The sequence below is a fragment of the Salvia miltiorrhiza genome, chromosome 5, assembly GCF_028751815.1.
Source record: "Salvia miltiorrhiza cultivar Shanhuang (shh) chromosome 5, IMPLAD_Smil_shh, whole genome shotgun sequence".
Lineage (NCBI taxonomy): Eukaryota > Viridiplantae > Streptophyta > Magnoliopsida > Lamiales > Lamiaceae > Salvia > Salvia miltiorrhiza.
In genome coordinates this window covers 4,666,577-4,683,990 of record NC_080391.1, presented here as the reverse complement: position 1 = coordinate 4,683,990, position 17,414 = coordinate 4,666,577, and the positions used below count along the sequence as shown (strand labels likewise).

Sequence of the window (17,414 nt, the reverse complement as noted above, 5' to 3'; positions counted from 1 at the left end):
TTAAATCATAAATCATTAACATTTAATGTAAATGTCATGAAATATTAATAATTATAATTAAATATATCAACCATAACAAAATTAATAAAAATTGTCTTGGAGATCAATTTTCGGCATCTGAAAGCTGATATGGAGAGTGGAAACAAGACGATGTCGTTTCGGTCTATAAAACGAGAAACATAGCCATGTTTAGCATTTGAAGTTTGAAAATTGACATTTAAAACATTTTTGTTAATTAGTTTTGTGAGAGTTCATGTATTTAATTGTATCATCAATAATTGGTGACATTTTTATCAAATATCTAACTGTTTTCTCGTATAGAGTTGACCTTTTGAATGCCTTAACTGCGAAGTGAGTAAATGGATAAGCGACAAATTGATTCTAGACTAATTAATACTTATGAGACATATCACGCATGCAAATCCCCAAAAAGATTATGGGCTCGTTTCATGATTAAGCAATTGATACTATCTTCTTTTCTTTTCTTTTCTTTTTTTGAATCAACAAACGCTAATTTTAACTGGACTCTCATTTGGGTGTGGCGTGTTTATACCACTTTTACACACATCACATTAATTTATAAGTATAAAAGTTAGATTTTAAAATAGAATTAACAGACGTTACTTTATTATTGCTCTTGCAATCTTAATTCTTAGGTTTTGTTCTTAGAATCCTAAATTGTATAGTCTCGATATTTAAATATCATAACATCAACAAGTTATATGAAAAAGCAATACATGTGCGGCTTATATATATATATATATATATATTAATTACTAACATGATTCTTGTAGGAGTAACTTTTTTTTGAAATATTGTACTCCCTCTGTCTCATTAGGCTTGTCCCATTTCTTTTGGACACGATTATTAAAAAGAATTTAATTAATATAGTAAAAGTGTGTAAATGTGTGAGACCATATTGTTTGCAGTGTAAAATTATTACCGAATATAGGAACATGACAAGATCAATAAAACAATCCAAAAAGAAAAACATGACAAGATTAATGGGACAGAGATAATTGTAAATAACTTGGTCAGCAAAGAAATGTGTGTGTGTGTGAAAGATATCGAACTTTCTAAGTTGATGCCTTGATGGTTTAGTTATTCTGACATTGCTACTGGGGATTAATTATTTTTTTATAAATCTTAGTACTTATCGCATATAATGTTCACTATTAATTAATTAGCATACTTAAAAAACTTTTAAACTATTTAAAGAGGCGTCATACGACTGAAGTTCTAATTATAAGCTAACCAATTATATTAAAATATTCAGTGACTTATGTTACAATTTAATGTTAATTATATTTGACCCCCTCAAAAAAAGTGAATTATATTTGACAAGCAATCAAAATTGGAAGTCTTTTTTTAGATATAAATAGATAACTATGTCATGAAATTGTATACTTCATCCGTCCCACGAATCTTGACACATTTAGTTTTGGCACGAGAATTAAAGAGTTATAGATTAGTGTTTTAAGTATGTAGGTAATAAAGTATAAAAATGATAAAGTAGGAGAGTGAATGTGATAAAGTGATAAAGTAGGAGAGAGAAAGGTAATTAAGAATCTTTATTGTTTAGCTAATTGTTACTATATTTGGAAACATGTCAAAATTCGTGGGATGACCCAAAAATTAATATGTGTCAAGATTCTGGGACGGATGAAGTATTATATTAATTAATAAATTAATCAAATGACAATCGTATTACAAACTAATATTTAAACAAGTACAACTTATATATCTACAGAACCGATCACCTACCCACCGTGGGCAAGCATAATGTGCACACCATTGATGTGACAATTTTAATTAGGAAAGATAACTAATAAATCTTACTCTAATTAAAATTATCTTACTATAATTACAATTGCCACATCATGGTGGGCACGCTATGCATGCCCACGGTGGGTAGGTGATCGATTCTGTATATATCTAAACAAAATACAACCCACACATCACCGGTGGAACTTGAACTAATGATATGTTGAGAAAAAAGTTTTTCTTGCCTCATTTTTATCGTTTGAATAAGCTTTAATTCTCGATAATCAAAATTGTAAGTTGGGTATTAAGGTCGGTAGGTCGGGCTGGGCCGGACCGGGCCGGGCCAGGTTAGACCAATAGTAATAGCAAAACATTGGGCCCGTTTGATTTTCAGTATTGGATTAATTAGGATATAAATTATCCTGATAATTTAGTGTGGATTAGTCGTGATTTCTAATCTCATATAGGTGTTTGATATCATTGGTAATTAATCCCAAAAAGTGTTTGGTATCCATTGGAATAGGTTGGATTAATATATCAAATACCTAAATTATCTTTACATATTTTACCAAAAGACATTCGTGTCCTCAAATCTGAAAATAAGATGGAGGCATTGGTATCCTCACAACATCGTTTGGCGTGAAAAGGGTATCAATTTTTGATTTTAACATCTCGGTATTAAATTTATCCCATGGGGATGGTGGTATAATTAGTGTGGGTTAATCCCACAAAATAAGCTAGGGTCTTGGGATAAACCTGAAGTTGATCATATTAATAGCACATAATATCAAACACTGCATAAATTCATAGTAATTTAACTTATCATGCTTTTAAACCCATATCAAATGGGAATTCAAGAAGGATAACACGCTTCTCGCCTATCTTTTTCTTTGAATTTGTTCATAGGAACATGCAATTGCGTGCTATTTTTGGTGCACATTTGGTAAATTTGTGTTCATTTGCAAACTACACGGGACGAGTAAATAATAGGAAGAAATAGCAAATATAGCTCTTATATAACTTTCTAATATATTTTTTCTTTTTGATAAATTTATATTATAAATGCATCAGCATACAATTTAAAATTCAAATTTATATTTCTTCATTTTTTTGCTAATTCTTTTTTTTTTAGAATTAACAAGAGTGCAAAATCCTCCATAAAATTCCTAATTCTTAAAGTTTCAATTGAGGAATTATATTCTTACTGACAACCATTATATAAGTAATAAAATATTTTATAACTCAGGATTGAGTCTACGAAATAACACACTTGAATCTTGAAAATATCAATTGCTCAACTTATTAGTATCCATATTAATCAAATGCACATAGAAATAAGTTAAAGAAAAAAAAAGTTTCTTCTTCAAATGAGAACCTATAAAATTATATTTTATAAAACTACAAAACAAAATTTGAAAATTTTCTTCTTCAAATAACACACTTGGACCGGAGCTAGAATTTTGAAAATGAACAGATAAAATTATATTTTTGTGTTTAAGAACAAATTTGAACGAAAAAATTATAATTTATTCATAAAAAGTTGAATTAAAAAATATATACAACTTAAATATAATAAAAAAAAAATACCCCAACAGTCGCCCAGTATATATATAGCTAGCCTACGTCACTGATCATAAAAATTCCACTAGACCCTATTGCATAATTGGAGCGAGTATCGGATTACCATCAAATTAGGGGTATTAACCGTAATTAATAAAATAATAAGTTTTCAAAAGAAAAAATGAATAACAAGTTGGATATTATATATTAAAATAACAAAACTTGACTTCTTCTAGCTAGTTTATTCCAAGAATCAAAGTGGATGCAAGTAAAATATCTGATATCATGAATGCTGGCAACGCAACCACAAACCAAACATCCATGTGTTTTTTTCCTACAAAAATTTATTGACTTTTTCCATATTTTGATGGTCGGATTAAATCCGAGCAAAATGCGAGAGCAACTGAACCCAAATTAAACCCGGTAGGTAGATTAGAATCATTAGACCCATTCAACCATAATAGACTAATCAATTTCTTATTTTATTTTTTTATTAGAAGATAGTTTGCTTTAAGAAATTATGTGATAATGTGAGCTCATCCAAATGGTCCCTATCTAGTGATCATATTCGTAGGTTTCTCATACTAATAATACATGCTTAAATATATTATAGCGTATATTTCACCTTACATATTTTGTTATGGAATTCTATTGATTAATTAGAATCCGAAATGTATATTGTCCATCAATTTAGAACCTAATTTCTTATATGTATAATATGAGGGTGCATTTACTTTGATGGATAAATTTATCATTGCTTTAAATGTCTTCATTCTTTCTCAACATATATTTGACACAAATAAGTTCACTATATATTTTTCCTTCCTTATTTTCACTTCAAGGATTAATAATATTATTCCTTTATTTTTGAGTGGATAATATTATCCATCCTTCAAGTAAAAATAAGGAAGAAAAACTGATGAACTTTTCTTTTGTGTTAAATGTTGGAAAAGAAATGAGACATTTAAATATATAATTTTTTATTATCCCTCATTTTTCAATGATACATTTATCCATCAAAATAAACACACCCTAAAATTAAAAACATCCCACTGACACTCAGAAGCTTCCCATTATAACTTTTTGTTTGTTTTAAGAGAATATAGTAATTTAAATCTTAAATTATTTTATTTTTTTAAATGTATTGAAAATATCATTTTAAATTTTAAATTATTACCATATAAAAAATATCTTGAACTATTGAAAATACTTCCTCCGTCCCAGCTAATTAGTTGATCATTTTTTTTCAGTACAAGATTTAAGAAATTAGTACTCTCTCCGTCCACCAAAAATATGTCATATTCTTTGGACACGAGATTTAATAAAATGGGTAGTTAATGGAGAAAGGGTCTTATCATTGTATGAGATGAGTAATTGAGATTGAATTAGATGTATTTTTTTTTTGTAAATAAAGGTTATTTATAAGGATAAAATATTACGAAAAGAGGTGAACCCATGCACTAGAAAGGAAAGTGTCTTATTTTTTCGTGGACGCCAAATATAGTAATTGTGTCCCATTTTTCGTGGACGAAGGAAGTATTTTTAGTGTGTTTGATAATAAAGTGAATAAGTGATTATATGTTTCCTTACTTATATTTATTTCATATGAAGAAATTGATCAGCTTAAGTAAGAGTTGAGACGAGTCAAAAAGAAATATTGGTGTGTGTGTGTGTGTTGGGCCTGTTGGCCTAGCGGTATAAGGTTAATGCTCAATACCTGAGGTCTTGGGTTCGAGTCTTCCGTCGTGCGGCTTTAAATTTCTTTATTTACTTATGTAATTTATAAAAAAAAAAGGAATATTGATCACTTATTTCCACCGATACTCACCGGCTGCCAATCCGTCGAAAAATTTGGCCGTTGACGTGGTCGACTGTTCTTTGACGATGGAATTACCGTCGCTTATCATTGACGGCGGTCACCTATTTTCATCGGTAAATTATTTATCGACTTTATTGACGATGGCAAATATAGTATCGTCGAATGTCCATTGATTATTATTTTCATCGACGAACTTTTCACATATACCGATTAAATATTTCATCGTGTCTCATATATAGTATTGTTGATAGTATTAATGTAGCGAATGCTGTTTGTGATTGTACGTAGAAATAAAGGTGTGTGAGTTTCAGTCTATTCGAGCAAATGCTCATTTTGTTGATTTTTTTTTTCATCTGCTTATTTTTCAATACCAAATATATTATCACGAGTGTAAGTATTCAGTTCAAAGGTCTTTACATGCTACTATATATATGTGTTCATATATATTTCTTAGGCACCATACTTGTTATGCTCGCAAACACACTTGTCCATATAGTTAAAAATGATGAACACCGAAAATTTTCAAACATTTCACCAAAATATAAGATTTATTAGCAACATATATTGCTATCTAAACCCAAAATGTCACGATCTGCAACCAAATATTGTTGATAAGATAACATTAAATACGTCAGTAGATTTAAAAATTCATTAATTTCTGTCAAGTCTTAAATTCTGTATTTTATTGTACCAATAAATGTATTACTATATTATTAATGATGTCACACACTATATATAAAATCTAGTCATAGGATTTAATTAAGAAGGGAGTAGGGGAATCATCTGGTTTAGAAGTGTGGATAAAAGTGATTAAGAAAATTAGCCGCGATTAAGCATCGCGGATCGCGCACGCGCTGGGGTGAGAGATGCGAATAGAGAGAAAGGAGGGGGACGCTAATTAATCACATCATTAGAGTAATTACAACCCATAAATCAACATTAATGGTCCCTTTCACATTGCAATAAAATATGATCAACTTTGGATTAGTTCCACATTTGCTTGCACGTCCTCTATAAACTACACAATTATCGATCTGTCAGCATTCGGACCCATATTAAAACCCACCACCCAATCCCACCACCTCTCTTCCTCCATTTCTTGTTCTCATCAATCTCTTTCTTTTTCTTTCTCTCTCTCTCTCTCTCTCTCTCTCACTACCACACTCCCTGCAACTACTCCACCGCCATGGACGCCGGCTTCAACCGCCACCGCCACCGCTTCGTTAACGAGCTCGACGACTCCGACAATTCCGCCGGAAACAGCGGGGGAGATTCCCCGCGCTCCGCCGTCTCTACTGACACCAAGATCGCTTCCACATCCTCTTCCAAAAGAAGGTAATTAATTATCTTCTTTCTTTCTTTCTCTCACCCTCGCTCTCCCTCTCTCTCTCTCGCTAAGTATAGCTGTTGTTTGAAACGAGGAATTACTAATATTTTAGTGAGGATCGGTAATTGGGGAGTTTGTAGTTTCATGTGCATGCATATGGGTTAGTTGAAGAAAATCAGATATTATATGAAGTAAAAAAAGTGGATTAATTAGCTTAATTTGGATTATAGTAGGAGAGCCATACAGAAAAGAGTGGTGTCAGTGCCAATCAAGGACGTGGAAGGATTAAGGCAGAAGGGTGATCAGATTAGCGCTCCGCCGTCCGATTCTTGGGCCTGGAGGAAGTACGGCCAAAAGCCCATCAAAGGCTCCCCATATCCAAGGTAATTAACTCAATTATCGACTAAATTAATCCTTGTTAGGGTACAATTTGGGGGCTAATTAATTAATTAATTGACATTATTGCAGAGGATATTATAGGTGCAGTAGCTCCAAAGGCTGCCCAGCAAGAAAACAAGTGGAGAGGAGTCGATTGGACCCTAAAATGTTAGTGGTGACCTATTATTGCGAGCACAACCACAATTGGCCGGTATCCAAGAGCAGCCACCACAAAACCGCCGCCGCCAGAAACGTCAAAACTCCGATATCGGAGGAGGAGGAAGAAGAAGAGGAGGAGGAAGAAGAAGAAGGAGAAGAAGGTAGAGGAGGAGAAGAAACCTAGGATTAATCTATCCGATCAATCTCGCGACGAGGTCGCGATCGGGGCGGCGGATAACAAATTTAGTACTAATAATCACGGCGGCGAAGGGCTGTCAATCCAGAATAGGTGAATTTGGATGGTTTGCTGATTTCGAGTGCGCGAATTTTACTATGTTGGAGAGCCCGATGCTTGCCGAGGAGAGGATTAGTACCGACAGCGAGATGGCGATGATTTTCACGATGGGGGATCAGGAGGACGAGTCGCTCTTCGCCGATCTCGGCGAGTTGCCGGAGTGCTCCACCGTGTTCCGCCGTGGGATGGTGCAGAGAGAGGTGGAGCAGAGGCGGCCGGGATTGGCAACCACCGGCTGAGACGGCGATGTGCCGCCTGCCCCGGATCTGTATTATTCGGAGATAAACTTTTTTCTTTTTCTTTTTTTTTTTAAATTATTAAAAAAAATGTTAGTATGAGAGAAGGTTCTTTGTATTTTTATGTAATTTTACTATTTGTCAACAGCGTAGTGGTTAGAGAAATAAAAACAATGTTTTGTTTGGCGGGTTGATGTCATAAATTAAATCTCATTGTAATTAACTCCATTGGTCATCGGTGTCCAAGTTGCTATCTTATGCATTATTTCATCCCACATTGTTATTTCAGAAATATACAATTATATATAATTTGTACAATTATTGAGAACTATTAGTTCTTGATGATTAGGAATATTAATGAATAAGTGATAGCATTATTGAGCTTCTTCATGTGGAATGTATATAATTTACAATCATTCATTTCCTTTCGAGAATATATAAAAGAATATTAGTGGCATTATGTCATATGGTTAGGAGTGAAATTTTTAGATTAAATTTTTTTCTAACTTCAGGCTAATCCATTAGATCAGTCGGGCTAAAAAATCTATATATAAAAAAATAATTAATTATACATTTGTAATAAATAAATACACATCAATGAGTGACATTTCAACATTAACATACATAATAACTAATATGTACCTCGTAAGGAATGAGAATGCACACAATTTTTCTGAATGAGTTCATTGTTTTCTAATGTTTACGTTCAAATGTTTTATGTTAAGCATTAGACTTAAAAATACAAATAAATGACATGATGAATATAACTTTCGAATATCAAAACAACACACATTTAACATTTCACAAACATTTCAATTTTTTTTATTATTATGTTAACAAAAGTATAGTAATTAATAAAGTTTCAAAATTAAATAACAATAAAATTTTCATTTAAACATATCAACACACTTGTTTTTTTGGTATAGTCCCTATTGGACTCGGGCTATTTTTGAGCCAATCCTATTAAATTATCAACCTACTCGATTACAAGTCATTCAAATTGATTTTTTTTTTTTTTTGAATTAGAGCTAGATTTTCAATATTAACCCTTTTGAATTATCAATTTATCGGCTCAATTCACGAATGTCGAACTAAATATTAACATCACTACGTAATGATGTAAATTACATAAACAAATATTGGGAGAAGTGCTAAGTCCTCTAAAAAAAGATCAACAAATAAAGGCTTAATTAACAGAAGATTAGACAGCAAAAAAAAGTGTGGGGAGTTCGAAGAAATAGACAAGGAAAGCATATCCAAATTTCTAAAAGACACTTGCCAAATTTTAGTAAACGTAAATATAAATCTTGAAATTGATCAGAAGCGCATTACCTGTATAATTTCTCGTTTAGTTAATTGGTTTTTTTTATTTTCTTTTTATACCAATAATGCATAGCCAATCATTATTTCTAAACGAACTTTCAACTTGGGACACAGTTCACCATATTTTATAAATCAGTTAATAATGATTGAAAGCTTACTGGCTAATGAACTCAAAAGTCAACTTCACAACAACATTGACTTATTAATTATGACAGTTGGATCCAATGTGAACTTGACGGAATTTTGTTTCAATTTCACAATTCCAAAGTTTCCATTCATCTAAGTAATTTTAAATAAAACGAGGGATTAATCTTACTATTTTATATATTTATCAAGATTAATTCTTAAAAATAAATATTCCCGAAAAGATCAAATCCATATATGATCTCCTACAATTAAGTTCTTCTAAGAAAAACAAATAAGATATTTGTGTAGCATTCAGCACACCGAAGTAAGAATAGTTAAAATATATGAATAACAAATTCACAATTAAATATACAAATATTATTTTTGCGTCTAATGATGCATTTTCACTCGAGGATAACAGTAGAGTTAGTATATTTTATGGAAAAGATAATAAAAGAGAAGTAGTAGGTGAGGATTGAAGGACCACAAATTAATGGCCTTTCAATCATTAATTAAGCTCCAAAAATAAGATATTTTATTATTGATTTAAGTTTGTGTATGTGATTGGCTGTAGGAAACGGTATAGGCTTTATAAGGAGAGATGAAGTCCCCACATGTTACACGTGCATGTCATCGCGTCGGGTGCGGTTCCTTGATATAACGTCATTAACATTACATAATTATTGATTAACAACTCTAATCATCCCCTGTCTTATCCGTTGTAGCATTGGGCACATCAAATTATGTAAAAGAGATTGCTTTTTTTCTCAATAAAGATTGGATTAATTAATCAGAGCAGATCTCAAATATCTCTATGATACTTTAATATTTTGTTTAATTAGTACGAATGATTAGTGTATATAATAAAGCACTAATATAATTATGATATTTGGTAAGAAGTAATACGAAACATACGATCCTTTATAAATTCAAAAGTTCGATAAAATTATCCATATATGTAGGATTATCTATACCACCTGTAAAGACAGTATACATAATACCAAACTTAATTATAATAAATATTAATTTATTATTGACTACATCGCCCTAATATCAATCAAAGTTATATTATTAAATAGTTTAATTTTGATTAGAAAATAAAATTTTATATATAATCTTAATACATCATACCAAACAAAATATTATATTTTACAGATATTTTAATGCATTCTACTAAACATGATATTAATAACAATATATAATAAAAGACATCTCGGTCAAACATATCACACCTTATATCATACAACATACCAAACGAGCCCTTACAGTTTGTGTGTGTGTTTTTAGTTTTTTATCAAATACAAGATACATATTTTATTATAAAATTATATATTACATTAATGAATTAACAAAATAACAATAATACTATTACATATTAAATCAAAGAGTAAAAATTTAAAATACCCACTTCCTTATCTTTTTTTTGTAAAAATGTCATCTCTTATTATACAAAGCATTCTATGTCCTATTCTTTAAATACCCTTTGATTTGATGGGTTTGCTTGATTTTCTGTGAAAGTCTTACACATTTGATCGATTTGACAGCTATCAGTCATAAAAGACAACGATTTGACAGCTATCAGTCAAGAGTACATATGACCGGTGGGTGGCTAGATCATGTGTCCGCCCGGCCGGACACATGATTTTACCGGGCGGACACATGATCTAGCCACCCATCGTTCATATGTATTCTTGACTGATAGCTGTCAAATCGTTGACTTTTATGATTGATAGCTGTCAAATCGGTCAAATGTGTAAGACTTTAACAGAAAACCAAACAAATCCATCAAATCAAAGGGTATTTAAATAATAGGGAATAAAATGCTTTGTATAATAAGAGATGACATTTTTACAAAAAAAGATAAGGAAGTGGACATTTTAAATTTTTAATCTAAATCAAATATTATTAATTTATTTACAATCTGTGTTGTTTACAACATTAGTTTATTTTCAGTCAAATTAGAATTGATTAGAAAAGGACATATGAATTAATCATATACTCCCTCCGTCCATGAAAGAACTTCCTAGGAGGGAGTGACACGAGTTTTAAGAAAAAATATTATTGAGTGTATTGAAGGTGGATAAAAGGTAGTTGAGTGTATTGGGAGTGGTGAAAATGTGTTATAATTAATATTGAGAGTTGTGAAAAGTGAAAAGTAAGAGGATTATAAGTGGTGGGGGGTATAGTCCAAAAATAGGTAGGAAGTTATTTCGTGGACGTCCCAAAAAGGAAAGATAGAAAGTTCTTTCGTGGACGGAGGGAGTATATATGAAAAAATTGCAACAGCATCATCGAAATTATAACATGTAACAGTATATTTTTTTTACCAAATTTTCTTATTTAATTTTGACGTTTAATATAGTACGTATTTCATACAACTATACATATTAATCGTCCAGGTAATAATAATTATATATGTATTTGTATTGAGTCAGACGGATTGTCTTGCCCGACTCAATATGTCTTTTGTTTTTTACTTTGGAGGAGGGGGAGCGGTGAGGTTTGATACCTAGACCTCACTATTCGTAGACATGAGTTCGCACCGTTTGGTGTCTCATTGCCGAACATATTGAATCCGGCTCAATATGTCTTATGTATTGGTTATTGCATAAATCATACTCCCTGCGTCGTCCCACTCCAATAGACTAATTTTCCTTTTTGGGATGTCCCACTCCAGTAGGCTCATTTTCCTTTTTGGATAAAAAAATTATACTTAATTGGTGTGGACCACACCACTTTACTACCACTTTCCTACTAAAAAGTAAGTTTTCTTAATCTCCGTGTTCAAAAGAAGTGAGCCTATTGGAGTGGAACGGATGAAGTATTTATCCTATAAAACAGGCCCATTATGAATTCCCTATAAAAAAATGATGAATTAAAAAAATAAAATTTTTGTCTTATAGGAAATTTGAACAATTCATTCATTAAAAATAATAAATTCATTATACATCTTCATAATTTAAGAACTAAAACTTAATTTTGTTTTATACGATATATACCTAGACTAGATCAAATGTAATTTACACCCTAACTTTTATTACCAACCCAATTTTCTAGCTTTGCGGAGTATACTTTTTCCTAGATGCATACTAATATTATCATACTATACCTGACGTACAGTCAGAAAATAGAATATACCGAAGTAAAACTTAATAAATCCTTGAGATTTAATACATTTTCGTAATTGTAAGTCAACCATCTTAATACTATATGTTACTACTTACTAGTCATGACTCAGGGCATGAGTATAATTATTGAAATTTAATGGATTTTCTTTATTATAAGTCAACCATTCTTAATATCATGTTACAAGTCATGGCTCACGCATGGGTATAATTATTGAGGTTTAGTACATTTTCTTTAGTGAAAATATCTTTTGATATTCCATCACATAACGTTTTGAATAAATTTCACCCCGGAGTATGAATAATTGTACATTTAAATCCAATTTTACAAAATTGGTGTTCATATTTTTGGTCAGTTGCTGATTTTATTTTCGGATTTGTGCTATGGTGACGATTGTAGGTTAGGTTTGAATAAGAAAAATGATACTATAATTATTATAATTACATATTCGATGGGGAATACATGTTAAAAAGATTATTCTCCCTTCTGTTCGTTGCAAGTCATGGCTCATGCAAATCTAACAAGAAAAATGATAGGAAAAGTATATAGAAAAATAGCATTGACAAACAACAGTAAGTTTTTTTTTTCCTTCTTCTTGAAATGAGACGTATATGATGTTAGAACCAGAATTTCGTCCCTCAAACATCACGTGAATTTTGGCATTCCATGAAAGCAATACGAATTAAAAGCATGTCGATCATATAATATTTCTAACATCTGCAGATAAAATTTTACACCACAATCTGAAAGAAGATGCAGAAGAAAACAAAGAAGCTGGCATCATACCTCGCGAGGGTAAACCATGGTTCAAAAATCTACGAGCAGCAACCTCCTTTCTTCACATCCGATACATCTTTGGTCACGTCGATTTTCTCGCCCTTTGACGGGACATTCTGTGCATTTCCATCGTCACCTGCCTCCATGCTCTTCTTGCTCACGATACGGTATATTTGCGCGAGGACTTCCGTGAATGCATTTTCGACATTGGTAGCATCGAGGGCAGAAGTTTCCATAAAGTAAAGCGACTCCCTTTCAGCAAATGAGGTCCCATCGTCTGTTGAGACTGCTACCAGATGCCGGAGGTCGCATTTGTTGCCAATAAGCATGACGACTACGTTAGGATCGGTGTGATCCCTCAACTCCCTTAACCATCTTTCGACATTTTCAAATGTGGAGTGCCTAGTGACATCATACACAAGCAAAGCACCAACAGCACCACGATAGTATGCACTGGTAATGGCACGGTACCTGGAGCCCAAATGGAGGACGGACGATGTTCAGAGCAAAAAAGGCAGCACGTGAAGAATAATGGTAACCATGAAAGGGTTTTATCTTTCTTGACGAATGTGACTACACAATTATATGAATAGTTCATGTAAAAAGAAAGCTATTTAATTACAGAAGTCCAACGTGGAAATAGTAATTCTCTCCATCAACCTTGACTCGTGTCATCTATATGTCTGTTAATTAATTTAATCTCTAAGCTACGATTCTAACCCTCAAGCCAGAATATGTAATCCTCAAGGATAACAACAGTACATTTGATCTTACAATTTTGGATTTTGCAACAGTCGACTTGACAAGACAGGGCATGTAACTCTCAAGCTCATTAGGGATTGGAACTATAGTTGACTCATAACAGAAAACTGATCCGGGCCGAATCTCTATCTAAAAATTAACTTTTTGGCTGAAACTTAACCGGTTATTTTCCAATCATTTCAGTAACAATTATAAAGAAAGGAAACTGCACGACAGACAGTCATAAGAAAAGTCATTGAAATAAAATGCCGAAAATGATAAAAGGAGAAAAAGGGCAACAAGAAGCCTAAAGCTTTAGAAAAGCAAATGTTCTCAAGTTATGTTGATATATAAACCCAGACATGTAAAAATTAGCTAAAGTGGACCTTGCATAGAATTAGGCAAGACTATGTCAATCTAGATTTCAACAACTCCTAGTTAACTTACTTAAGTATCTATTCCTAGTGGGCATAACAGGAGCTTAGTATTTTAACTTTGATGATCATCAAAGAGTTTTTATACTTCATAGTAAACGTATTAAAAGGTCAGCAATTTCAGCCAAGGCCATTGATAAAATGCAATCACCGTACCGATCATTCCACACCACTATTAAAATGTTGAAACAAGGCATAAATTATGAAACAAAGAAACTTGGGAAATGGATTCTACAACTAGGTTCTGAGATTCTTAAGGTCTTGCGAGTATGAAAATCATCTGGCAGAGATTGCACAAAACTTGCAGAAACATTTGCAGTCTTTTGAGCATAAAACCAAATACGGAACTTCTAGTAAAGACTAGATCTTCGTAGATATTCCCATAGGATCACTTGTCGATGCATTTGAATCGACTCATTAAATCCCTTGATCACCCAGCACAGCTAGTCAAATAGGTAGACGATTCTCATTTCCCACCACGTGTAGGAAAAAAAGGTGCAATTCAGTAAGTGCACACGGCAAACTAAGACTTGTATAGTTACTTGTTAGTAGTATAGTATAGTATATGTCTTTGATCTAGATGAAATACTTCCAGAATCTGCCTTCCAAAAACCAAACATTATCTCCCATTATTAACCCTAGATCACTATACCCTTTCAGTTCAAACTAAAACCTCATCATAGCATCACACAGCCTACAGATCTATCCTAACAATTAACAAACCTTCACCCCCCTACATAACTTGAAAATTTATAAACACAACTTCCATAAACAGCAAACTTCACTAAATGTTAGTAGTTTACAACCGTCAGCAATTCTCGAACACTATCAATAGATTCAGCAATTCTCGAATAATATCACTAGAAAACAAATGCAGGAACAGCAGATCAGACGATTAGCAAACAACTAACAAAAATGTGTACCTCTCTTGGCCCGCAGTGTCCCAAATCTGAGCCTTGATCACTTTCCCGTCGACGGTCAAACTTCTGGTGGCGAACTCGACGCCGATAGTTGATTTGGACTCCAGACTGAACTCATTCCTTGTAAACCTAGAAAGCAAGTTGGATTTCCCGACGCCGGAATCCCCTATCAAAACAACCTTAAAAAGGTAATCATAGTCGTCTTCTGCCCGGTAACCCGCCATTGCTGTGACAGATTCGGATGGTAGCAGGGTCGGGTACGCGGATCCAGCTCACGGAAACAAACCCTCTTATGAAAAAAGTAAAGTAATGCACAATGGGGTGGGATTTGGGAGAGTTAATTAACGAGGGAGATAACCACAGTAAGATAGTGCGGATCTTCTGTTTTCAACAGTGACTGGAAGAGCTTTTTCAATTTCAGCTTCTTTTCTCCTTTTCTTTCAGCTCTTTTTTTTTTTTTTTTTTTTTACTTTCCTATTTTTGCGTGCTTTCTTTTTGAGTGGGTGAAGGCGTTGAGACTGCAGTCAAGCGTGTGAGATACCAGTCCGACAACGACGAGGAGACTGCGTAATGGGCTTTTTTACTTTATCGGGCCCATATTTAAATAATTGGGCCGAATCAGCATGGTCCATATACAACTGTGTTAAACGCACTTATTTACTCTAATTCATGGGCCAATTTCACTTCTATACACTATATTATTTTGTTCTTTTTTTCCTTTTTGAGGGGCATGTCTATAGTACTTTTAAATATGAAGTCTATAATAGTCAATTTGTCAGAGAATTCAGGCACTTTCAAAAAAGAGAGAAATTTATAGACAATGTAAGTGATTTAATTGAACAATTAAGTAAATAAATTTAAAAATCGCGGTAGATTCGAATCCAAGATCTTTTAGCATTAGGGATTAAAGTAAGTGTTCAATTACTGCATCAATGGTGTCCTACTATAAGTTTGTAAGTTTTTCTTTATTTTTTCAATTCCAATATCTTTTATTTTAGTTTGGCTTTACATTTTTTTTATTAATTTTACTTTTTAGTTAAGATTTTATTATTATAGTTGATTATTCCATAATTAGGCTATATAATATTTTTATCTTTCAAATATTCATAATAAATACTAATACTAATTATAGTCAATATATTTTAATACTACTTTTTAAATTTATTATAATAAATTTAATAGTAAAACATTAAAAAAAATCTATCTCGCACAAGATAGTACTCCCCCCGTCCCATTACAAATGTCCCACTTTCCATAATGAGATGTCTCATTCATTTTTTGGCAATATATTCTCTCTCCATACCTAATATTTAAATAATTTCACCAACTCACTTTATCTACTTTCTATACATTTCTTAATATTCGTGCCTAAAAGTAATGACATATTTGTAATGGGACGGAGGAAGTTATAGCGAATGTGTGGATATTTGATGGACAAGAGGCACGTTATTATTCCAAAATAAGAGTTGTTAAATAATGGTGGAGTGAATGAATATGGCAAGTGAAATGCAAGAAGAGGCAACTTAGGGCTCTGAATTTAGGAAGACAAGAACATGAGGAATAGGATTTGCACATGGCAGCTTATAAAAAAGCAGCTGTTGCTGCCTCATCAATCATACACGTCTCCATCCATCATCTTCACACTCTTATTACTCTCTCTATCTTCTTCACCACTCTTCCACATCCCAATCCAAACAAAAAATGGAAGCAGCAGCAGCAGCTGCAGCGCCGGAGAGGATTCAGTTGGTGTCTCGCTCCGTCTCCGAACGCCTGCTCTCCAAATTCTACGACGTCTCCGAGTTCAACTTCGACTACTCGCAGAGCGGCCTCTGGTCGCCTCCGGTCCAGAGACGAGCGTTCCTCAGCTCCCCCGGCCTCGTCTCCACCGAAGGCGACATGGCCGAGAAGCTCAGAGCCGCTCTCGACGCGCACGCTAGAAGAAGATCCACCCTCTCTTTCAACGTCAGTTATCATCTCTCATCTAAATAAATTGCACCACAAATTAATTTCAGGATACACAATAATTTTTCTTGTTTTGCAGGCATGCTTGTGTTCTCCCAAGAGATGCTGAATACTCTTCTTCCACATCAAACACTAGTCTGCATTTGCAACTGCTTTCTATATATATATATAGCTTTCATAGTTAATGTAACAGTAGCGACACAAAAACCGTTATTATAGTTTATTTTGGTTGTACTAAGCGTATATTGATTTTCTGCGTGTCTTAAGCTTCAAGCAACCATTATCTCTATCTATTTTAGGAAAAAGACATTTTTTCCCATGTTTTAATCATGATTTGAAGGTGAAGAGCGATGAAATGTCAATGTAGAGGTAGATCCCATCCCAGTGCTTCAAATAAATAATTTTGGAATCTGCAGTGAGCAGTTGTAGGTATGCATTAATTAAGTACAGAGTGGAAGCCACATTAA

The 17,414-nt window shown here is 33.0% G+C and overlaps 3 protein-coding genes across 4 annotated transcripts in view; 1 reads left to right on the top strand and 2 right to left on the bottom strand.

Moving 5' to 3' along the window:
• Positions 1–17,414, bottom strand: part of LOC130985259 (uncharacterized) — a 920,555-nt gene that overhangs the window by 136,669 nt on the left and 766,472 nt on the right. The window lies entirely within an intron of this gene.
• On the top strand, positions 6,186–7,813 carry LOC130985307 (probable WRKY transcription factor 65). The gene is given in 5 exon segments (XM_057908222.1): positions 6,186–6,478; positions 6,701–6,853; positions 6,939–7,167; positions 7,169–7,294; positions 7,296–7,813. Coding segments are annotated over 5 exon segments (903 nt in total). The 5' UTR covers positions 6,186–6,329; the 3' UTR covers positions 7,542–7,813.
• Positions 12,743–15,536, bottom strand: LOC130985329 (ras-related protein RIC2). The gene is made up of 2 exons (XM_057908260.1): positions 14,989–15,536; positions 12,743–13,361 (listed from the first exon to the last, which is right to left on the bottom strand). Exons 1-2 carry the CDS (start codon positions 15,207–15,209, stop codon positions 12,929–12,931), a joined length of 654 nt encoding a protein of 217 aa, XP_057764243.1. The 5' UTR covers positions 15,210–15,536; the 3' UTR covers positions 12,743–12,928.

What these genes read in the sequence shown, in the direction of transcription:
- LOC130985329 (XM_057908260.1), bottom strand. Translation starts at nt 15,209, where the DNA reads ATGGCGGGTTACCGGGCAGAAGACGACTATGATTACCTTTTTAAGGTT. An exon ending in GACACTGCGGGCCAAGAGAG is followed by an intron (nt 13,362 to 14,988) that starts GTACACATTTTT and finishes TTTGGGCTCCAG; the next exon opens with GTACCGTGCCATTACCAGTG.